The sequence below is a fragment of the Scyliorhinus torazame genome, chromosome 21 (assembly GCF_047496885.1).
Source record: "Scyliorhinus torazame isolate Kashiwa2021f chromosome 21, sScyTor2.1, whole genome shotgun sequence".
NCBI lineage: Eukaryota > Metazoa > Chordata > Chondrichthyes > Carcharhiniformes > Scyliorhinidae > Scyliorhinus > Scyliorhinus torazame.
Genome location: NC_092727.1, coordinates 49,966,431 through 49,990,648, shown reverse-complemented (window position 1 = coordinate 49,990,648; position 24,218 = coordinate 49,966,431). Strand labels below are relative to the sequence as shown.

General features: G+C 44.4%; 1 protein-coding gene across 1 annotated transcript in view; it reads left to right on the top strand.

Annotated features, from left to right (window-relative positions):
- The window catches only part of ilvbl (ilvB (bacterial acetolactate synthase)-like), a 59,294-nt gene extending 35,674 nt beyond the window's left edge, over window positions 1-23,620 (top strand). The window contains exons 8-15 of the mRNA XM_072486782.1: window positions 1,248-1,384; window positions 4,255-4,389; window positions 6,085-6,199; window positions 9,425-9,594; window positions 11,385-11,455; window positions 15,245-15,316; window positions 16,369-16,474; window positions 17,659-23,620. Coding sequence (XP_072342883.1) covers window positions 1,248-1,384; window positions 4,255-4,389; window positions 6,085-6,199; window positions 9,425-9,594; window positions 11,385-11,455; window positions 15,245-15,316; window positions 16,369-16,474; window positions 17,659-17,837 — 985 coding nt within the window. The 3' untranslated portion in view covers window positions 17,838-23,620. The remainder of the gene's footprint in view (window positions 1-1,247; window positions 1,385-4,254; window positions 4,390-6,084; window positions 6,200-9,424; window positions 9,595-11,384; window positions 11,456-15,244; window positions 15,317-16,368; window positions 16,475-17,658) is intronic.
- Window positions 23,621-24,218: the final 598 nt, after the last annotated feature.

Sequence of the window (24,218 nt, the reverse complement as noted above, 5' to 3'; positions counted from 1 at the left end):
ACTTGCGTCTCAGTTTGCAACCAAGTGTGTGTGACTTTGGTGAGGGTGGTGTTTTAAGTTGTGGGCAAGCTTTTTGATTGTAGAAGTATGGAACCATTTTGCGATGCTCTGCTGTTTGAGGATTGAGCGCACATGGAAATAGTGTATTGCTTTAAACTCTTGACTTCTGGGGCATCGAATGTGCCTGCAAGTTTCCTGGTCAGTTGTAAAAGTCAAAATTTGCATTTTGAGAGATTATATTCCTTATATAGGGAAAGGTATCCCAACACTTTACAGGAAAGGTGGCCTGGAATCGTACTTAATCCTTTTAAAATGGTTTCTTTCATGGCAACGTCAACATTTGTTCCCAATCCTTAGCTGTTGTTGTACCGAGTGGCTTACTCGGCCATTTCAGAGGGCAGTTAAGAGTCAGCCACATTGCTGTGGGTCTGGAGTCACATGTCGGCCAGACCAGGTAAGGATGGCAGATTTCCTTCCCTAAAAGGATATTAGTTAAACAGATGGGCTTTTATGACAATTGATGACAGTTGTCATGGTCACCAATACTGAAACTAGCTTTGTATTCTAGATTGCTATTGAATTCAAATTCCAGCAGCTGCCGTGGTGGGATTTGAACCCACGTCCCCAGAGCATTAGCCTGGGTCTCTGGATTACCTATTCAACAACATTACCGACAAGCTACTGTCTCCCCCTGTTGGGACAGTAAGTGTGGGGAGGGGAGCTCGAAGAACGGTCAGAGAGGGGTTTTGAGAGACTTGAGAGTGGAGTGGGGATAGCGAAGTGTGTTGGATTAGGTTAAATCAGAACAGTGGGTATGTAATGATTGAAGAAGCAGGAAAGGTTGGAAGATGTGGGCTTCGATGGACTTCAATTACACAAGGTTGGGTGTGAGCTACACCAGTCCTACATGAAATCTGTTTGGGGGCATTTTTAATCCACATTCTAAATGCATTAATCTGTAACACAAAATTGCTTCCAGTTTGGCCCAATCGAACACTCTACTTTAAGCTCTAACTGTTTACAGATCACCGTGCATGCATAAAGTCATGAGATTGGGTAGTATTCCCACATCTACAGCGAATCGGTTTTAGAAATACTTGCCAAAGTTGGGGATGGGAATGGAAAAAACAGTGTTCTAGCTTTGCATTAATTCCATTTGATTCTTTAGTTCGGAAAGTACCATTCGCGGTCTATAGTAATATAGTGGCATGATAATGTACCTGATATTGTGAACATTTTTCACCTAGGGCAGCTCTGGAATCTCTGGCTATTCCTTGCTTCCTGGGAGGCATGGCTCGAGGAATGCTAGGAAGAGACAGCCCCATTCACATCCGACAGAACCGAAGGGATGCTTTGAAAGAGGCAGACCTGGTGATACTGGCAGGTTGGTGAGATCCCGATCAAGCAATAATGAAAGGCCTTTAACAGAATTGTCTCGAATACCCGCAATAATCTTTAAAGCTGACTAAAAAAGCCTTTAATTTATTTGGGGCTTTGGCGACTTCCGGTGACGGCGGGCGGGAGGCAGCCGCGCGTTGGAGGGCTCCCATTCGGGAACGGCATTGTCGGGGGTTAACGCCCGGTCCTAGGGCCAGCGAAGGCAGTAAAAGTCGGGAGACTGCACAGAGGAGGGCAATGGTGAAGACCAGCAAAAAAACGGCCGTGAAAATAGCGGCTGATAGTCCGTCAGGGAGTGGAAAGGTCACCGCGGGGTCAGTAAAGAAAATGGAGGCTGGAGGACCAGGGAGGCCGCAGTGCTTACGGCTGAAGGAATAACTAAGGTGATGGCTGCGGAATTCGAAAGGCAGTTTGCGAAATGCATGGAGACGGTGAGGAAGGAGATAAGGGAGGTTTTGAGTGCGCTGGTGGAGGAGGCGATTTCCCCGGTGATGACGGCGGTGGCGAGCGCAGTGGTGGAGGTGCGAGAGCAAGGGGAGGCGCTGAAGGACGTGGAGGAGACGTTATTGCAGCACGGTGATCAACTTGCCTCGATGGGGAAAGAGATGCGGAAGGTGATGGACATTAACAAGGATCTGCGAGGAAAAATGGAAGACCTGGAAAGCAGATCCAGGCGACAGAATTTGAGGATTGCGGGGCTGCCCAAAGGAGTTGAAGCCGACTGTGTATTTTGCCGCGATGCTGGCAAAACTATTGGGGGAGGGGGAGGATCCCTCCCGATATGAACTGGATCGGGCTCATCGGTCGTGGAGGCCTGTACCAAAGGTGAGTGAGCCGCCAAGGGCAGTGACTCTGTGCTTCCGTAGGTACAGTGTGAAGGAGAAGGTCCTGAGCTGGGCCAAGCAGAAGCGGGTGGTGCAGTGGGCTGGAGCTGGTATACGTGTATACCAGGACTTTACGGTCGAGGAGGCGGGCTGCCTTCAACCGGGTGAAGAGAGCACTGTACATTAGCAAGGTGCAGTGCGGCATTGTATATCCAGTGAAGCTGAGGGTGACTTATAAGCTCGGTCTTTTATTTTGGAACGGTGGAAGCAGCGGAGGAGTTTGCGAAGGCAGAAGGACTGTGGCAGAACTGACAAATTGAGAAATGGACATGTGCCGATGTGACCTCATGACTGTATTTTTTTCTTTTTTGTTTCACTGCGTGCGGGTGTAGGGGCTAAAGGAGCCAATGTTGTATATATTTGGACAAGGGAAGGGATGGGACTTTCACTCGCAATGAGGGATCTTTGGGGTGTAAGTGGATATGCGGGGTGTGTGCTAAAAGGTGATCTCTGGGCTTTCCTGGGGCCGGGCAAGGGGGAAAGGGACCTGGGCGGGGGCCTCCACACTTTAAGCCGGCCAGTGAATGGGAGTGAGGTGGGGGGAGGGGCTGCGGCCATCGGAGCCTGGCAGAACAGGGTCCGAGTGGTCGAGCCAGGGTGGAAAGTTGGGAAGGAACCGAGGTTGGGAGGAGGAGTTTTACAAGAGGCAGTGGACAGGAGGAGCTGGAGATTTTGGGGGGGGAGGGGGGGGAGGGAGGAGTGTACAACTCTTGGGTATCATGTACGGTACTCTTTCAGAGGCTGGATGGCGTTGAGTGTAGTGGTGGTGGGGGGGGGGGGACTCTATAGGTTAATGGTGACCATGGGCGGTCCCGGACTCCTTTTTCTTTTTCACCTTTGTTTTCTGTTTCCTCCATGGAAGGGTTTAGTTTATTGGATGCATGTATTGACAGGTGGACCGTTGTTTGGGGTGGTGGGAGGATGGGATAATTGGTATTGTTAAGGGGATTGATTTTGTATTTGTTGCCATTTACTGTTTGTTGGTGGGGTGTAAATTGTTTGAAGGAAAATGTGAAAATGTAGAATAAAAATTTTAAAAACATTTATTAAAAAAAAAAAAAAATTATTTGGGGCTTTATCACTTCTCTGAATTCACCTCAAAATGAAGTAATTAATCATGATGGTGGCAGGCGTTTCTGTGCCGTGCTGAAGTGTTAGGAATCTGGCTGTGCTGCGATTCTCTTCTGTTCACTGCCTACTGGCATTTGTTGGCAAGGTCTCCGAAAGGCTCCAACCTGATGCTTTTGTGTGTGACTAAGCCATGTGAGTGGCAGCCTTCCCATCTTTCTAGCATGTTGTACCAGTGGTGTTAGAGTTGATTCACTGGGAGTGATTAGTGAGTCTTGGATTGGACTGATGTTGACCATCCTCAGTCTTTGATTGTGTTTGAAGTAACATTTTTCTCTCTAATCTTTTCATGGGAAAAAGTGTTGGAATAGGAACAGGCTATTCAACCTCTTGAGCTTGTCTCACCATTCAGTTAGCTTACGGCTGATCTGCATCTTGGCTCCATCTATCTTTCTTGATCTCAATATCATTAATACTGTTGTCTAAATCAGAGTAACAAATTTAGAAATTTTCAATGAACTCTTGATCAATTTGAAGGCTTCAAAGAATAAGTTAATTAGCACAGGTTACATTCTGCAAAATCAATACCGATCGTGTGCTAATTGTACTTTTTTAAAAAAAAAAACAAATGGGTTGCATTTCCCCTCGCGTGTACTAACGATCCACCGAGCTGGATGCTGACTTGTGCCCTGCTTTGCTAATTCTGATAGACTGAGCGGTGAGAAAACTGTATTTAATGAAATGTGAGGCCAGAAACTTTATAACTGCAGTAAAATTGTGCCCTTAATCAGATCTATTGCTGGTTGAGCTTTTGTGTGGCCTTGTCCTACTCTGTGGGGTTGTTGATTGCAGCTGCACCCCCCTCCAACCCCAGGCTGATGGTTTTTCCTTTTTTGGCAAACAGGTACAGTATGCGATTTCCGCCTGTCCTATGGCCGTGTTCTCAGCAGACGGAGCAAGATAGTTGCTGTAAACCGTGACAGTTCGCAGCTGCTGAAAAACTCGGACATGTTCTGGAAGCCAACGCTTTCCGTGAAGGGTAAGTTGTGATGTCTCCATTTAAGAACTAGGTGTTAGTTCCCCACAATGGGCTGAGTGGATGCACAGCCCACGGTTGCACTGAACCGCATAAACTTGCTAGGTCCCCTTTTACTCTCTCAGCCTTAATCTCTTTGAGACTTTTTAAAAATTCGCTCATGCGACATGAGCGTCACAGGCTGTGCCAGCATTTATTGCCCATCCCTAATTGGCCTTGAAGGGAAGTTCAGAGTCAACCACATTGCTGTGGGTCTGGGGTCACATCTAGGCCAGACCATGGCAGATTTCCTTCGGACATTAGTGAACCAGATGGGTTTTTACAACAATCGACAATGGTTTCATGGTCATCATTGGATTTTAAATCCCAATTTGTTTTTACTGTATTCAAATGTCACCATCTGCAGTGGCGGGAATCAAACCTAGGTCTCTGTTTTGCTAGTCCAGTGACAATCCCACTACACCACTGCCTCCCCAGACTACACGAGGAATAGTCATGTCAGGCCTCTCGCACTCTCTCTCTGATTAGAGGAGGAAAAGGAAAGTAAATGTGATTGGGATTGATTATCCAACATTGAATTGACCTGAAATGAAAACAGAAAATGCCATGGCAGCATCCATGAAGAGAAACCCCTAGTTCATGTTTTGAGTCTATGACTCTTTTTCAGTGTCTGTGGACTCTGCTTGTAATATAGTTGAATAGTATTATTGAATTTACCTGCTTGGTTTCCTGTAGCCGCTGGAGAATGTGTGTGTTTGTGAGGACAAAACTTGAATTAATCACACCCAACGCGGTAGCACAGTTGCTTCGCAGCTCCAGATTCGATTCCCGGCTTGGGTCACTGTCTGTGCGGAGTCTGCACGTTCTCCCCGTGTCTGCGTGGGTTAAATTGCTCTTAGTATCCAAAAAAGATTAGGTGGGGTTACGGGGATAGGGTGGAGGCGTGGGCTTGGGTGGGGTGCTCTTTCCAAGGGCCTGTGCAGACGCGATGGGCCGAATGGCCTCCTTCTGCACTGTAAATTCTATGAAAAATCTACACCCATTATTGAAGTCCCTCCCAACATTTACATGTGAAGAGTTCCCATTTGGTCAAGATACAGATGGGTTTCTCAGCACCTTCAGGAAGGGTGAAGTTTGGGGAAGAGAATGAACAGTGAGGAATGTGTGAACATTAGTCTGGGCAGGCTGACGTAAGAAATGGTCTTGATTGCACCCCCCCCCCCCCCCAGAAAAAAAACAGTGGCCATTCCCAGGGGAAATGGACCACTCGCTCAAATACTTCTCCTTCAGCCCCGATCCTCATACTAGCTGCAAGGAGGTTTGTGCACGAGCCCTGTAGCAGAGTGTGAATGGAGAAAGAATTATTATTAAGTTTCTTGCTACTTTACAACCAATATTAATATTCATTCAGTGATGATTGTTGCCTGATTATACCTGGGGTTTACGGGTCTGTCAGAAATCCTTTATTTAAAAAAAAAAGAGAATTCGCTTTCCAAGGCCAACTTTTGGGAATGGAAATTCTTGGCTGCCATTGATGATGGGATGATTGCTAACGGGCAGCATTTTGTGATTGGGGTCCATTAGCCACTAAATCAACCCAATCCCATCACTGTATTCTGAAACATTGTAATCATCTGATTTGTTTAGTCGTGACTCTGATTGCAATTTATCTGATTGCTGTGTCTTTGTCTCCCTCAGGTGACCCTGGCTCCTTTTTAGCTCAGTTGGCAGAGGGCCTAAAGGGTTACCAGGCTCCCAGCGATTGGACAAGGTGCCTGAAGGAGGGAGATGTTAAAAAGGAGAAGGCTAATAGGTAGGAATATAAAACGGGACATGAACACTACATAAACCTAAACTAAAATGGTGTTGCTTTTTATTCGGACAACGCAGATTACCAGACAACATGATGGACGTGTTTTAAGTTATTACCGGATGGGATAGGAGGGGGAGGGCTAATGATTTCCAGCAATTTGAGGTGTTTTGAGTTATGGGTAAAATTAAATGTAAGAGATTGACATGGAACAAGATAAACCTCGAAGTTGTGAAGAAATTCAGGGCAAGTGGTGAAGAAGAAACTGTTGACTATTTAAGATGAGCTGGAATAGGTAGATGAAGGGATGTGGGAGTCGGGTCAGAAAAAGGCCATTCAGCCCATGCTAGTTTTCTTGTAAGAAAAAATCAGCTAGTCCCACTCCAGCCCTTTCCACATGGCCATTCAAAATTTATTTTTCATTTCCGGTGCTTATTTAGCTCCCTTTGAGAACCACGATTGGACCTGCCTCCATGACACTCTCGGGGAAATGCCTTACAGAACCCAGCACTTGCAGCATGAAAAGATTTTTCTTCATATCGCTGTTGATTCTGTTGCCATTCCAGAAAAAGTAACTGTGTGCTCTGGTTCTGATGGGAGAAATGGGCTGTTTCCATTTTGTAATTTGTGTGTATTTGCCAATTGAACCACTGGGGGCGGCGGGGGAAGAGAAGAGGGAGAAACTCCTCCTTAAAAGTGTCATTGGTATTTTACTCCCATTTGCCACATGGCCCTCTACTGAGATTTTAATGAAAGGATCCTCTGACGACTGCTATTTAACCAGTGAATACCTAAACCAAATAGCCCTGCTTTGATCTCTTCGGCTAAATTGTATGAATTTGGCTTGTATCCCAGGTATTGGAATTTTGGAGGTGAACTGATTGAGGTGTTTAAAACATTGAAAGGTGTTCATAGGGTAAATGCAACATAAATATATTGTCTGGGGGCAATTGAGAACAAGAAAGCACATTTTAAAATTAGAGCTAGGCCATTCAATAAAAGTAAAGTGAAGTCGCCACAGTCCCAGATGACCCTAGGCCGCTTTCTCCTTTGAGGGGGAGAGCTGACTGGTGGTGGTTTAACCTGAGGGTCACCACACCTCTGGTGAGGGGCAAGGTTGAGAAGGTTCATGAATAACCTAGCGCTGCTGGCCTAGCTCTGCGTCACGACCAGCTGTCCAGCCAACTGAACTAAACCAGCCGAGGCCACTCGCGAGCGCAATTAGAAAATTATTTTTCATAGAAAGGGTGCTAGAAATTTGTAACTCTCTTCCTTTAAATGGTTGTTGATGTCGATGCTGGGACAATAGAAATTTTCAAACTGAGAAAGTCAGATTTTTTCTTATCTGAGGGGACCCAAAGATATTGAATTGTGGTCTAATTGAATAGTGGGAGCCTTGTGGCATGTATGGTTGGGGGGTGGGGGTAATGGACCTCTGTCTATGGCAAGCCAGCCAAAGGTCCATTGACTTTGGTGGGACCGGAAGATCCCACCTGTGGGCAGGGCTGGAAAATTCCAGCCTATGTCTGCACGAGGTTAGCTGATCTCCATGTTTGATAGTAAGACTGTTGTAATTAGTCTGGTCACTTGGAGTTTGGGAGATGAATCAGCTGAGGATTCCAATCCCAAGTGCTGGCTATGGAACCCTGCAGCGATTTGCATGTGCATTCATGAGCTATCTCAGCTATGGTCATCTGGGCCGCTGGTGACTTTACTCTACGAGGATGCCCCAAAGGTCAAATAGACTCATCAATTGCTCTCCAGGCTTACACACCAGTAGTACTTTTAGATCAAGTCAGCAGACTCTGTAGAGACAATGGCCATCAAAGGGTTGATGCCTTTAAGAGGGAGTGGACCAGGCTAATGAGATGAGGACTGGAACTGTTGCTGATTTAAATTGCAGTTGAGTTGCATTGTTGGGAGACTTGAACGCTGGCAATACATTTAGGAGGTGTAGCTAAACTTTACAATAATGGAGTACAGTACCAATTATGATGGAAAGTTTAAAAACAACAGGAGGTGAGAATTAAATATTAGGAAGCTGGCAGTGAGAAGGGAAGTTGGGAACTGTTTTCATGCCAAATAGAGGCAAAATACTTGACCAAGTTACCAGAGATTGTCATGAAAATATAAAAATAATTCCACAAACTATTTACTTTTCTTGAAAGTGCAAGGGTGATGTGTGATTAAGGGTAGGTGAGGCTGAGATCATTCAAAAATGGATGTGGTGGATTGCGGGGTCCAATAACCTTTCCCTATCCTAAAAATGATGGTGTTTTCATAGTTTCTTGTGTTTATGAATCACCTTATATCCTCGGGCATTTCAGTGTTATTAATGTAAGATTTATTTTTGAACTATAGTCAAGTGTTGTAGAGAACTGCCCTAAGATTCCTCAGATGGTAAATTAGGTGACTTACCAGGCACTTTGTTTCTGGCAGTGTTGGTTGTGAGAGGATTATTGGCCAGGACACTTGGAATAGGTCCTGCTCCTTGATTAATGGTCAGGGCACCTCGTGTCCATCCAGATGGGGTGCCATTTAAAATGATCCATCCAAAAGTAGGCATTATTCAGTACTGCTCAATAGCATCAGCCTAGATTGTGATCTTGGGTTGGACTTGAATACTTTAAAAAAAATAAAAATAAAAATTTTAGAATAGCCAATTATTTTTTTTCCAATTAAGGGACAATTTAGTTACACACCAGTAGTACTTTTAGATCCACATAACCTGCATATCTTTGGGTTGTGGGAGTGAAACCCACACAGACACGGGGAGAATGTGCAAACTCCACACAGACAGTGACCCGGGGCCGGGATCGAACCCAGGTCTTCAGCACCGTTAGGCAGCAGTGCTAACCACTGCGCCACCGTGCCGCCCTTGGATTTGAATCCTTAATGGATTCACTGGTTCAGAAATCCTGGAACTCTCTTCCTAACAAGACTACATTGTATACCTGCACCATGGGTGGACAGTGTGATTCAAGATGTCTGCTCATTGCCACTTCTCAAGAGCAAATAGGATGGGAAACAAATGCTGGCCTCGCCAGTGACACCCGCATTCTGTAAACAAATTTAAAAATGATAGCTGGGATGAGGGTGCTACCAATTTAAGTCCAAACTTGAGGGTTTTAAAGTTGGGATGGGTCAGTTGAGGTGGATATGAGCAGGTGTGTGAGCTGCTGAGAAGACATAGTTTCTGAAATTGAATATTCATTTATTATCTTTCAGTGAAAAGGCAGTGGAAGAAGTGGCAAAACACCTGAATCCACTGAAGGTTCTGCATCGCGTTGAGCATTTGATGGAGGAGGACAGCATAATAGTGACGGATGGGGGTGACTTTGTGGGTAGTGCTGCTTACATCCTGAAACCCCGCGGGCCGCTCCGATGGCTCGATCCTGGTTAGTACAGACAGAATTGTTGAAGATGTTAAAAGGGGGGTGGGATGATCAACCAGAGGTCCTTGTAGCAAAATGGACATTGATAAGACCTGGCTAGAGTCCAGCTGTGATTTCCTTTCTCTGGTTAAGTAACCGGTTAACAGTCGCCCTCTACGAGACATTTTACTTGGATGGGGTGCCAACATGTTAGCACCTCTGGGAGAGGGGGGGGGTTTAGGGGAAGAATATTTACATAAGTTCCAACTTTAGCAGATGTCAAATTTGCAATGAATTATAGAATTTAGCATTTTATCAGATTCTCCGAACATCTCAAATGCCTTGCAATCAATGAATTACTTTTGCAGTCACTGTTATTGAGCGAATGCACTTAGGATACAGCAAGGCAGAACTGAATGATTAGATAATCTGCTTTTGGCAGTGTTGGTGAAAAGAAAATTATTGGCTAGGGTGCCAAGTTTAAAAAAAAAAAAGTCTTATTTGTGACGCGGGCGTTGCTGGCTGGGCCAGCGTTTATTGCCAACCCCTAATTGCACTTGAGGGGACAGTTAAGACTCAACCATGTTGCTTGCGGATCTGGAGTCACATGTAGGCCAGACTAGGTAAGGGTGGCAGATTTCTTTCCCTAAAGGACATTAGTGAACCAGATGGGTTTTTACGACAATCGATAATCGTGGTCACTATTAGACTTTAATTGCACATTTTTATTGAATTCAAATTTCACCATCTGTGATGGTGGGATTCAAACCGGGGTCACCAGAGGATTACTAGCCCAGTGACAATACCACTACACTCACTCTGCTGTTCGAATAGTGCCAAAGATCTTGCATGAGCAGGTCGATAAGACCCGCTTAATGCCTTGGCTGAAATTCAGTACATTGGGACAATGCAAAGTTCCCTCGATAGTGCACCAAAGCCTCTGTCTATATTAAGTGCCTCAGACTCTAGTGGAAGCTGCAACCTGTTGACTGGAGAGAAAGCTTAAATTATTGATCTTTAATCTTGGCATCAATTTTTTGGTGTTTACATCAAATAATGAGCCCTAAGATATCTGGTCAGGCTGAGGAGAGGGCAGGAGCAACATCAGTGGAGGTACAGTCAGTAACACAATATGATGTTGAATGAAAGGTGCGAGACTGGACCTGTTTGCTGCTGTCCCTCAAGTTGTACATCAGGCGGGCAGGAAGGCGCAGCTATCATGTACACGCCAATGTTGTGTTCAAGATGGTGATTAGCAAAAAATAATTCTGCTCGAGGTTCTTTCATTAACAACACCTTTCGTTTTGAACTATGAGGATCTGAAATGTAAGATTATGCCAGCAGGAGTGGATAGGGACCCTTGTCTTAAGAGCAGCTTTATAAATGCTAGTAAATTGCCCGTGAAATGAACTCTGGCCATTGATGACTTTGAATGAGAACAGATGGTAGAGAGTTGGAAATACTGTCACATTTAAATTTCTATGTAGAAACGCAGCGGCAAAGGCATTTTGTCCATTTGATCTAACCCTTCCGTAACACTATACTATCTTATTCCCATTACAACTTATCATTCAGCACATTGGGACAAAGCAGCATTCCCTCCATCATTCACTGGAACAGGCAGGCAAGGCCTAAGTCAAGAGACCCTGACCCCTAACAGTGTAGCACTCATTTTTAGTGTTGCACTGGGGTGTTGTTCCATGTTGGTAATCCAACTTCTGGTGTGAGGCTTGAACACACAAACTCTAATCTGTTTCTAAGCAGTGTCTACATTTCTAACCAATTGTTCATCTCTCTGGTCCTTTTGTTCCCAGGAGCTTTTGGGACTCTTGGAGTTGGTGGTGGGTTTGCACTTGGAGCCAAGCTCTGCAGGCCAGAGTCACAGGTCAGTTTATTTTTCTTGTTTTCTACCTCACAGGAGCTATATGCAGAAAGTTGGCTGCTCTGGCTTGTGGCTTATCAGCTTCAGAAAGCAAGTGAGGGAGTTGTAATACTTACTAAAAATGTCATCACATTATTAAATGCCTTGTTAAAAGTTTTGGTTGACTTGAGAACCTGTGTGAGAGAAATCCAGGCTGCCAAAGTCTTGATTAATCGGTGCCATGTTAATACTGTCAATCTGCTTCTAGCCTTTCACCTCTGGGATCTGGGTTCAAATACAGACTGTTGAGGTGAGGCTTTGCTCAGTATGGACATTTCAGCAGAGGGATGATGTATGTGTCCCAGGAAATTGTCTGTTGCAAAGCCCTAATTCTCTGCTCTAATAAAAGCAAAATGGGGTGGCATGGTGGTGCACTGGTTAGCACTGCTGCCTCACGGTGCTGAGGACCCGTGTTCGATACCGGCCCTGGGTCACTGTCCTTGTGGAGTTTGCACATTCTCCCCGTGTCTGCGTGGGTCTCACCCCCACAACCCAAAGATGTGCAGGATAGGTGGATTGGCCACGCTAAATTGCCCCTTAATTGGGAAAAAAAATAATTGGGTACTCTAAATTTATTTTAATAAAAGCAAAATACTGTGGATGCTGGAATCTGAAACAAAAATGGAAAATGGATTATGAGGATTTGGGGGGAATTTGGTTGGTTTTCGGGGTACAAATTGAATATGGGGAAAGGCGAGATGTTTGCGACCCAGGCAAGGGGGCAGGAGAGATGATCGGGAGAGCTGCCGTTCAGAGTGGTGGGAGAGTGCTTTCGTTATTTGGGAATCCAGGTGGCACGGGACTGGGGGCTGTTACATGAACTAAATTTAACCCGGCTAGTAGAACAGATAAAGAAGGACATTGGAAGGTGGGACATGATTCCGCTGTCACTGGCAGGGAGAGTACAGACCGTGAAAATGACGGTCCTCCCAAGTTTTCTGGTTGTTTTTCAGTGCCTCCCCATCTTTATCCCAAGGGCCTTTTTTAAACGAGTAAACAAGGTGATTTGGGGTTTTGTGTAGGTGGGTAAAACCCCGCGAGTGAAGAAAGTGTTGCTGGAGCGTAGTCGAGGGGAGGGTGGGTTGGCACTGCCGAACTTTAGCAACTGTTACTGGGGGGCAAATGTAGCCATGATTAGGAAGTGGGTAGAGGGGGTGGGGGGGTGAGTGTGTATGGAAGCGAGTAAAGGCGGCATCATGCAAGGACACAGGTTTGGTGGCATTGGTTACGGCACCTCTGCTGTTCTCACCGGCCCGATCCTCCACAAGCCCAGTGGTAATGGCAGCCCTGAGAGTCTGGGGACAGTGGAGGAAGCATATGAGAGTGGAGGGAGCATCGATCTGGGCTCCAGTCAGCAACAACCATCGATTTGTACCGGGAAGGCTGGATGGGGGGTTTTGGAGATGGCAGAGAGCAGGGATTGAGAGGATGGGGGATCTATTTATAGATGGGAGCTTCCCCTGTTTGAAGGATTTAGCGGAGAAATTTGAACTGTCAGCAGGAAATGGATTCAGATATCTGCAGATACGGGATTTTCTGCGAAGGCAGGTTTCGACCTTTCCGCTCCTACCGCCACGGGGAGGTACAGGACAGGGTAGTTTCCGCCACGGGGGACACAGGACAGGTTAGTTTCCGCCATGCGGGACACAGGACAGGGTAGTTTCCGCCACGGGGGACACAGCACAGGGTAGTTTCCGCCACGGGGAGGTACAGGACCGGGTCGTTTCCAGAAGAGAGAGAGGAAGGTTTCGGATATTTATAAAGAACTCATGGAGTCGGAGGAAACGCAGACAGAGGGGCTAAAGCGCAAATGGGATGATGAGCTGGGGGGTGGAGATAGAGGCAGGTCTTTGGGCGGATGCGTTAAGCAGAATCAACGCGTCCTCATCATGTGCCAGGTTCAGCCTGATTCAGTTTAAGGTCGTTCACCGGACACACCTCACGGTGGCCCGGATGAGCAGGTTTTTTGGGATAGAGGACAGATGTGTGGGAGGGCCAGCAAACCATGTCCATATGTTTTGGGCATGTCTGAAGCTTAGGAGGTTTTGGCAGGGTTTTACTGAAGTCATGTCCACAGTGTTAAAAACAAGGGTGGTGCAGAGTCCAGAGGTGGCGATGTTCGGAGTGTCGGAAAATCCGGGAGTCCAGGAGGTGAGAGAGGCTGATGTCTTGGCCTTTGCCTCCTTGGTAGCCCGGAGACAGATATTGTCAGTGTGGAGGGACCCAAAGCCCCCAAATTCAGAGATCTGGCTTAGTGACATGGCTTGGTTTCTCAGACTTGAGAAAATAAAGTTCGCCCTGAGAGGGTCAATACTCGGGTTCGTCCGGACGTGGCAGCCGTTTGCTGCTGCCTTTGGAGAAAACTACCTGTCAGCAGAGGTGGGGGGGGGGGGAAAAGAGTTAGATTATTGTTTAGAGGTGGGACTTGAGGGAGGGAGACGGTCTTTGCACTATGTTTCTATTTGTACTGTTTACTGTTATTATAAAATTATAAATGCCTTAATAAAATGTTTTTCAAAAAAAAAAGCTACGTTTGCAGATGGCACACAAATATGTGGTGTGATAAATAGCGAGGAGGAAAGCCTTAGATTGCAGGACAATATAGATGGGCTGGTCAGATGGATAGAACAGTGGCAAACTGAATTTAACCCTCAAATGGTTTGAGCGGAACCATTTTAGGACGACTAACAAGGCAAGAGAGAACAGCGGCAGGAAGTACAGAGAGACCTCTGGGTGCATGCCCATAGGTGCCTGAAGACAGCAGGACAGGTGGTTAAGAAGACATATGAGGTACTTGCCTTGATTAGCCGAGGCATAGAATACAAGAGCAGGGAGGTTATGATGGAACGATATAAAACACTGATTAGGCCACCGCTAGAGTACTGTGTGCAGTTCTGGCCACCACACTATAGGGAGGGAAGTGATTGCAGAAGAGAGGGTTCAGAGGAGATTGACCAGGATGTTACCTTGGCTTGAAGTGTTTTTATTTTGAAAAGAGGCTGGTTAGGCTGGGGTTGTTCTCCTCAGTGCAGAGAAGGTTGAGGGGGACTCGATTGAGGAGTACAAAACTATGAGGGACATGGATGGGGTAAATAGGAAGAAATGTTTACCCTTAGTTGAAGGGTCAATAACATCCAGGGGGCATAGATTTAAGGTAAGGGCAGTAGATTTAGAGGGGATTTGAGGAAAATCTTTTTCACCCAGAGGGTGATGGGAATCTGGAACTCACTGCCTGACAGGGTGGTGAAGGCGGAAACCCTCACAACGTTTAAGAAGCACTTAGATGAGCAGTTGAAATGCCATAGCATACACGGCTATGGACCAAGTGCTGGAAAATGGGATTAGAATAGATAGGTGCTTGATGGGCCAAAGGTCTTCTTTTCTGTGCTTTAAAAGTCTATGACTAGTCTGTTGGTCGTGCTGCTCAGCAAAAATATAGATTCCCTGTTGCCCTTGCCTTTAGCAGCTCCCAATTCCAGCAATTTGTGGGACAAAAAGTTATTTGGAGCTGTAGGCCAAGGGGGTAAAGAATTTAACACATGGTGCTGACTGAGAGATGGCTGCAGGAACAATTCTGGACCATTGGTGGGATACAGGAACCCTTGCTCTACATCTGATCTCTTCCTGGCTTAGACTACTGAATAACAGTACTGAGTACAAGAGGAATATGGTTCTGTTCCCGGCACTGACTTGAGTCACAAGCATTGTGCTGATTTAGAAAGATCAGAATCCATGTGTTTTATTTTTGTCTAGGTTTGGATAGTTTATGGAGATGGTTCGCTTGGCTACAGCATCGCTGAATTTGACACGTTCAAACGTCACAAGGTAAGTGTCACGTGGCTGATTCTCAATGAGTGTTTGTTAATTTCATATTTTTTACTGTTGTAGCAAGTACAACACATTCAAAGTCAATTCTCTTTTTAAAAACTCATTCATGGGATGTGGGTGCTGCTGGCTAGGCAGCATTTGTTGCCCATCCCTAATTGCCCTTGTGAGCTGCCACCTTGGACCGCTGCAGTCCATGTGGTGCAGGTACACACAATGCTGCCACTTCAGTCCTTTGCACAATTGCTTTTCCAGTGACAGTAGTCTGTGTTCGGGCTTTCTGTGCTACACCTTGTCGTCAGTCTAGTGAGTAATGGTCCCAACCTGTACCTTGTGACTCACTGAAACCAGTCTGTGTGGATTGGGCCTGATGTCCTTAGGCTTGGCCAGAAGTGTTTTTCATAAGAACTAGGAGCAGGCGTAGGCAATTCAGCCCCTCGCGCCCACTCTGCATTCAACATGATTATGGCTGATCGCTTGGCCTCAACTCCACTTCCCTGCTCATTCTCCATAACCTTCAACCCATTATTTATCTCCTCAAATTTACAAGTCTCGGCATCCACTGCAACTGGGGGTAGTGAATTCTGCAGATATGCGACCTTTGAGAGAAGTAATTTCTTCAGTGACATTGCTCCAAGTCTGGACTTGCGCAAACTCCAGACTGCGTAAGAACAGCGGATGTTTCCTTCACTATTGAACGTGAGTGAACTAGATGAATTTTTACAACGTCTTGTAATTTCATGGTCACCACTGACGCAAGCTTTTTGATTCAGATTTTATTTGATATGGATACACTGTTATTAATCCAGTTCTTGCTCCCCCTTCCCCAAACAATTAGTTCATGTTTTTAGATTGAGTCTGAAAGAGCATTTTGCTTTGACAAATGTGCATAACATCAATCGTGTGTGATGGGATGGGAGGGGCTGGGGTGCGTGTGTGAGGAGGGTGGGGGTGTGCGTGCGGGGGATGTATGCATGAGGGGTGGTGGTGGGGGGATTGTTGCGCCTGTGCGTTTACAATTATTTATCTCTCTAATTAATGTGCCTTTTCAGACTCCTGTGATCGCCTTGGTCGGCAATGATGCCTGCTGGAACCAGATTTCCCGAGAGCAGGTTCCATTGCTGGGCAGCAACGTGGCCTGTGGCCTGGCATACACCGGTATGTGGTTAGGTCTTCAACTGTGCTAATACATTTCCTGTCTTGGCAAGCTTCTCCGCACTCCGCTTGTTGTATCGATAGTGGACAGGGGAATGAAAGAGCGATGAAGATTGATTCATATCCAGCTGTCTAACTGCTTACTCTGAGCCAGTGTTGCTGAGCTTATAGTAAGACCAATATGCAGGTGTATCTGGCTGAGAATGTAAAGTGAAAATTTGCTTATGCCTTTTAATCCAGTTCGGCAGATGGTGGCCACTAACCCAAGTGTCCATTCTCCATGAGTGAGTTTAGGCAGTGTCGACAGACTGTTCTACTCTGGAGATTGAAGGCCTCTCTGAACCTCCCAGTGATTTCAAGGTCCCCACTCATAGAGTGAGTGAATATTGGAGAGTGTAATGCCCAAGCCTTTTGTCATGCTTTTCCAAGGAGTGTCATGTAGAAATGGGTGTTTATCAAATAGCTGCAGTGATGTCAGTGTGAGGATGGAGCTGAGCCATGACTCTGCTTTTACTTTCGCTTTGAGCAAAAAGCTGGTGTGTGTAAAGGTGGGACCTGTAAGGGAAGGAGACGGCTTTTGCACTATGTTTATAGTTTCATGTACATTGTTAATTTTGTTGTTGATATAATACCAAAAATGTTTATTTAAAGAAAAAAGTTGGTGTGTCTGTGTGTTTTAGTTTTGTTTTCAGAGTGAAGAGCTGCAGTGAAAGCAAGCAGGTATGTATGGATATCTCTACAAGCTAAATAATGTTCATTTGGGTGATTTCAAAGTAATACCTGTTTCTGTAGAGAATTTAAACCTGCTGTCTTTCTGTAAAAAGGGTCTTTTTGACTTATGGATGTTAGGAAAATTATGAAGGGTTATTTATGGAATATTGTATCTGTGGGGATTATTGGTGTTGATAGTTGTTAAGATGTTTACTGTGGGTTTATAAAGTGTTAACTGGATTCATAAATAAACATGTTTTTGTTTTAAAAGTACTTTAGATCTCTGTTGCTTCACACCTGTCAAGTAGGCCCTTGTGCTCCCAATAACCGCAATCTATTAAAAGTTGTCGATCAGGTGAACTCCATGATACACTTTGGTGTTCTCTAAACCCTGGCCCATAACAGGAGGTACTGCAGGCATCATGAGGACATGAAAGAACAATGACTGTTATATAATGTACATCTTTATTCCACAGATTACCATACAGTTGCTGAGGGATATGGCGGTAAAGGTTTTTTATTGAACAGAGAGAATGAAGATCAAATGGACAATGTAATACGGGCTGCTCAGGAGGAATGCAGGAATGGGAATCCAACACTCATCAACGTCCTAATAGGAAAATCAAATTTCAGGGAAGGTTCCATCTCTGTGTAATAACCGCTTCTGTACAGATCATGGATTTGATGTTTCATGTGTGCCTTGCCTCATTATACCCTTGTCCTAGCGACATAAACAGGCAGAAAACAGAATGGTAAAAGATTGTATATAATCATGCGATGACATTTGCTGCACAAGGTTACAAAATCAAAGACTAATTTACACTAATGACCACAAGCATTTTGATTGGTTTTCTGTTAAAAAAAAAAAAAAAAAATCAGTGTAAATTCTATGAATTTTTAGATTGATGCGTGTGTTATGTTTGTTGAACCCCTGATAGTTGTATGTCACTGGTTAATTGTGGTATGCGTTGCCCAACCTGGAGGCCGCATGAACAATCCGAGGAGCCTGGAAGACTTGCTGCTGGGTGTGCCTGTGTGGGCTGCCAGGCTGTGGCGTATGGACTGAGATGAGGTTTTGGTGCTGTTCCCTCTCCAGCAAAAGAAAGCATGGGAATGCTCTCCTAAAGTGAGGTTGATTCCTACACATGGTCTGGCTGAAATAAAGCCAAGGGCCTTTCTTAATTAAAAAAAAATTCTCCTTTGTTTGGTAGGTGACCGGCCTCCAATGCCCACAGGATGTCATCGAACCCAGGGGCTGGCTGTCTGATCGCAGGCACATCACCACCCATCATCCTCCTCATCCCACTTATATACTTACCTTTCAACTGATGCTGTCTGCTTGAATTCAGTATCTCTGTACTTTCCCTCAATCTTCTTTATTCTTTTTCAAATCTTCATCCAATTCCCTTTTTCAAATGAAGTTTTGCTTCCTGAGCCACTTGTGGTAAAGCCATTCCATGATCTGATTGACATCTAACATATGGACATGTACAAATTAGATGCAGCACTTGGCCTCTCGAACCTGCTCTGCCGTTTAATGAGATCATGACTGATCTGAGTGTGGCCTCAACTGAGATTTTGATACCTTTTGGCTGCTGCCCCAGAAGATGTTCCTAAACGCGAGGTGACATCTTGAAATAAATTCCAGAAATCCTCATTAATGGGCAAATCCAAGTTTGCAGGCACTAGTGCTGCTGTCTGCTTACTGCTGCTTCTATTCCAAGAGATGGCTGAGAGGGCAAGGAACCAGACTATTGGTGATTCTTGTGATGCCCAGTTGCCTGTCACGTATACCCTGCCTATACCCGTGCCCAGTATTCTGAGAAAAGGCGGCGGCTATCCACATGGAGAAAGCACCTGCTCCACAGCTGATCCCAGCCAATTAAATTGATCCTGGTCTCCATCTTGGCTTCTGATATAATTCTATGACCCTCGCATCGTCCTCCAAACTCAACCAAAGCCAACGCAGGTTCTACTCGGTGATGTCCCAATCCCGAAAAGGCTGAACATTTGACTTTCCTGTCACCCAGTGAAAAGAGCTCAGTCTTTGAACTATCGTCATTTATTCCTGGTGCCATTGTCGTGAATCTTCAGTGCACCTTTCCATAGAATTGATATCCTGTTTATAATGGGGCATTCTGAACTGCACGCGGTAATCCCAACTGTAGCCAAAGCAGAGTTTTGTAATAATTCAGCATTGCCGTCTGACTTTCAGGTTCCCTTTCCCCTGTTTGAAGCCTAGAATCCTATTTGTCTTTTTATGGTCTGCACTTAAGATCTCTGTATCTAATTTTAGTTCTCTCCGTTCTTAACTTCCTTCCCCTGCAAAAATAATGAATAGGCTGTTCTCTACATTGATCCTGCATCTGCTAAACCTGCCCATATCTTTTTATTCTGTCTCGTAGTTTGTTATACTCCCTAATTTAGTACAGTTCAACACTTGTATCAGTGTGCTGGGGACCATTCTAATTTTGTCAACAACGAGGAAGTAATATATAAATTAAATTGAATCGTCACTAAATTTTAAAAAAAATTTCTGTACATTTTTAGATTAATTTTTCTTAACTTTATAAAATGAATACTTTTTTCAGATTAACGTTGATATTTATCCAAATAGTTAGCGGCTTCAATTTATTTTAATGGCTATATGAGAGAGAGTGATATCTGCAATCCTTCATGTATGCTAAATACTTCTTTCCATGCCATGCGCTAACCTAACTAAACCTTGGTTGGATTCCATCATTGTCATCTTGACTCTTTACTGTGGCCATGGTATTTTCATTTGCCAGTGCTGCATTAGGCCGATCCAGTGCATTCACTGTGCAGCAGGATTTCTGAACACTTTGTAAGCCATGATCTTCATGTCAAACCTTATTGTTGGCATTGTCTTCAGCACTATTTGGCTGTGAAGGCATGGAGGTCTCCATCTTGTGGCTCACAGTGGAAACCACACAATCTTTTTGAATAGTTTTGTTTTCCCAATCCCTAGGCTTTCTTCAAATTGTGCGTTTCCCCAGTAGTTTTTACCTTCAGCTCTATCCTGGTGTTGACAGCTGCCAAAGCTTTGAGCTAAAGGTTTTTTCCAACACTTAATATTTGGAATAATTCCTCCATTTATTGGCTGGATTAAAAACGTATTGTGTGGAAGAAGAAAAAACAATTTATTAGGTCGAAAATCATGAAATGAGGGTGTGCAGAGCAGATGTCACTGATTATGCTACTTTCCAGCTGAGCATTGTCATCTTTTGATCCATAGAATTATAGCATTTACAGTGCATAAGGAGGCCATTCGGCCCATCGAGTCTGCACTGACCCTTGGAAAGAGCACCCTACCCAAACCCATATTTCCACCCTATCCCCGCAAGCCAGTAACCCCACCCAACCCATTTTTGGGACACTTAAGGGCAATTTAGCATGGCCAATCCACCTAACGTGCACATCTTTGGACTGTGGGAGGAAACCGGAGCACCCGGAGGAAACCCACTCGTACACGGGGGGAACGTGTAGACTCCGCACAGACAGTGACCCAAGCTGGGAATCGAACCTGAGACCCTGGAACTGTGAAGCAACTGTGCTAACCACTGTGCTACCGTGCTGCCCATCTTATACAAATATCCGATCTCATCGTCAATTGACTGGAAGATGGTTAATCTTTTGTGAATAGGTTTTTGTTTTACTCTATCCAAATGCAACAAGCTGTACCTTGTTCCTAGTCATGTTGGCAGTGACAAGAGTCTGTTTACTACCAGGACACCCTGTAGGTTTTGTCCTGAACAAGGCCTTTCCTCCTCATTATAGCACGGCAGCTTTTGGAGCCTTCCACAACTCCTACACTGTTGCAAATGATCTTACAAACACCATAACTCGCCCTGAAGTAACATATCTACCTGTAGCTGGAGATGCAATTTTTATCCTCCACCTCTTGCCAATTGGCCTTGGAAAATTAGGACGAGGAGGAGGTCACAGAATCCCAGAAAATACAGTGCAAACGAGGCCCTCCGGCCCATCGAGGTTATTTAGTCTCTTGGTCCCATTCCACCATTCAATTAGATTGTAGCTGATCTACCCCTCAACTCCATGTATCTGCTTTAACTAAATTTCACTTGATAGTCTTGCGTGATAATCTGTTGACCTCAGTCTTAAAAGCGCTAGTAGTTTGGGCGAGAGAATTCCAAATTTCGACTATCTTTTGTTTATAAATGTGATTCCTGATTTTGTTGCTCTGCGGGCTGGCTCTAATTTACAAGAATGGGCCCCTTGTTGATTTTCCCAGTGGAGGAAATAGTTTCTCCATTTCGGTAAAATGTTCACTATTTGATAAAACCGAAACACCCCTCAATATTCTGATCCAAAGCGATACAGATCACCATCTTTGTATTTTGCAGTTTCTCTTTTCTGTAGCTGTGGTACGTACGTTTTTGCTTCCCACGTTATCTTTATAAGTAAGGCGAATTTCTACCAGTCGTATCACAAAACCAATTTTGCAGACTTTTCTGAAGTGTGCACTCTTAGTTGCTTTAATGCACAATATTTATTCTCTATCATTCTTGATGTCTCTAATTTTCAAGTCTTAGCAGCCATCTTATGTGCACTCCGGCATTTGCAACGTGGTTAATTGGATAAGTATATGTCACACTTTCTCTCGTCCCACAGAATTCGATGTAAGTGGTAATAATAAGACTGGTAATACTCGCGAGACATGATGTTGAATTAGCCATGTCAAGCTTTTATATTGACATGAAGTTTTTAATATTATAGTTATTCCATATTATAGAATATTGTAGATATTCTACATATAGTTTGTTGGTTCTTTCCCCTTTGTTGAAGTAAATGGAATTTGAACAAATTGGTTGAATCGTTTCGTAATACAGAGCTTTGAGTATTGCTGAAGAAAGGGACATTTTGGCTGAAGTTTTTCATTTTGCACTCATCAGAACATGCACAAGAATACAATGTAAGGGAAATCAACACACTTGTACAGTATGAGAGGAGAATTCTGATTGGTTGGCAAGTGGACTCCTCGCATGCTGTATCAAGATGTTGATTTCCCTGACATTGTATTCTTATGAATGACCTTTTTTTCAGTAGTAAATGGATTTGAAGTAAGTGAGTCGTGTCTTACCTGGGAATCTCTATGCATTCCTCTCTGATTCTGAAATTAGGCTGTATTCAGGAAATTACATTAATATCAAATGCCTTGAAACCAGGCTGCGTAGATAGTCTGCAACTACTTAAACAGGTTCATATGAAATTCCTTTGTTCTGATGCTGGTTCATAGTTCACCTAAAAAAGGTAAAGGAATTTAATTCTAATGTCTTAAGTGTTTGACTCGCATTCAAATATAGTAATTTTAAGACCGAGGTAGTTAAATGGCGATGAGACAGGTGTAGTAATGACACTTTGCCCTTGAATATCAGCAGTAGCCTTTGGAAGTACATTAGTTGTATCTGGTGGTTGCTCGGCTGTACTGCAGTAACCTGTCTCTGGCTGTTTGGGTGGCTGGATTTCATTCTGAAGTTGCAGGAATGGTCATATACTGAACAGTTGACTCAGTGGCTGAACGTTAAAACTCAAATGTGAAGGCAACATCACCATTGTCCATATTTTAATTGAATTAAAATTTTAAATAGTCAACATCAATTGCAATTATGGGTTTGAGATTATCCATGAAACTCCTTTTCGTTTGACTGACTAGGCAAAGATTGGGGATGTGTGTGAAATTAATCCTTTAGGGCATTAGTGGAATTTTCTCAGGACTCCTCACTGGAAATGATAGTTATTGTTTCTGGGATAATATGGGTTATTTATTTAGGGTCCCTTGAGTGGTATTGAAATTGTGCAGTTGGGTGAAGCTTGTGCGTGTGGCTGGTGTAACTGGAATACAGTGACCGAGTTCCCAGGACTGTTACTCTGATTCCCTGCCTCCGTTTGTTGAGCCTCGGGGTGGGTGGGTGTTGGTGAGGCGGTTTGGGTGCACGGGGGGTGGTGGGGGTGGGGTGAGGCAAAGGTGAGGGTGCCGGTGCTCCTTTCTCCCTGCCATTGAGGCTTCATGTAGCTTAGATAACTCTTTTTTTGCCAGGTCTTGGCTATGCAGTCCACTCCCATCAGTCTGAAACAAAGCAGGGCTTCTCCCCAATTGAAATATGGGTTTTTGCCCAACATTTGCAGAGCTTTGGAGAAACTACTAACTTGGACCTTGTGTCCCTTCCCGGTGAAGACAGAAGGAACCAAGAAACACCAGAGATTGGATGGCTTTTTAACTTCTAATCAGTTGACTATTTACACTAGGATTTAAAAAAAAGTCTTAATAAAAGTTTAAATTCAATAATGGGCACTTGTGGCCTGGGTTAAGTTCTACCTCCATTTGATGGTAAATGCTGTGTTATACTGTACTTTTACTATGTATTGAAATATTAAAATGCTTTATTTCAATCTGAATCTCACTGTAATTCATTTTTTAATTCATGTCTCCAATATGGAATATTATCATACTGCACACTAGGCATAACTGCAGCGTGTGTCTCCCCATTTTCCAGTTTACCTATAAGTAAGAGCTGTTTGGTTAGTTAGGGGGAGACATTTGGTTATGTGAAGCCTTTGCTTGTGATAGCATGTGATAGCCCCACTCCAGGACTTGAGTCCATTATGTTGACCAATGATCAGATATAACTGATTGGGAATCCAGATATATGGCTAATTTATAAATAAATAATAGACATTTATTATTGGCCATGTGATTTATTTGCTCATATAAAAACGAAATACTGCAATCCTGAAAATCTGAAATAAAAACGGGGAATGCTGGAAAGACTCAGCAGGTCCGGCAGCATCTGTGGTGAGAGAAACAGTAAACGTTTAGAGCCTGTGTGACACTGACTTGAACCTGGGCTCTCTGACTCTCACTCTGACGCTCTCTGTCTCTTGACTCTCTCTCTTGACTCTCTCTCTCCTGACTCTCTCTCTCTCCTGACTCTCTTGATCTCTCTCTCTCTCTCTCTCTCTTGACTCTCTGTCTTACTCTCACATTCTCGTTCAC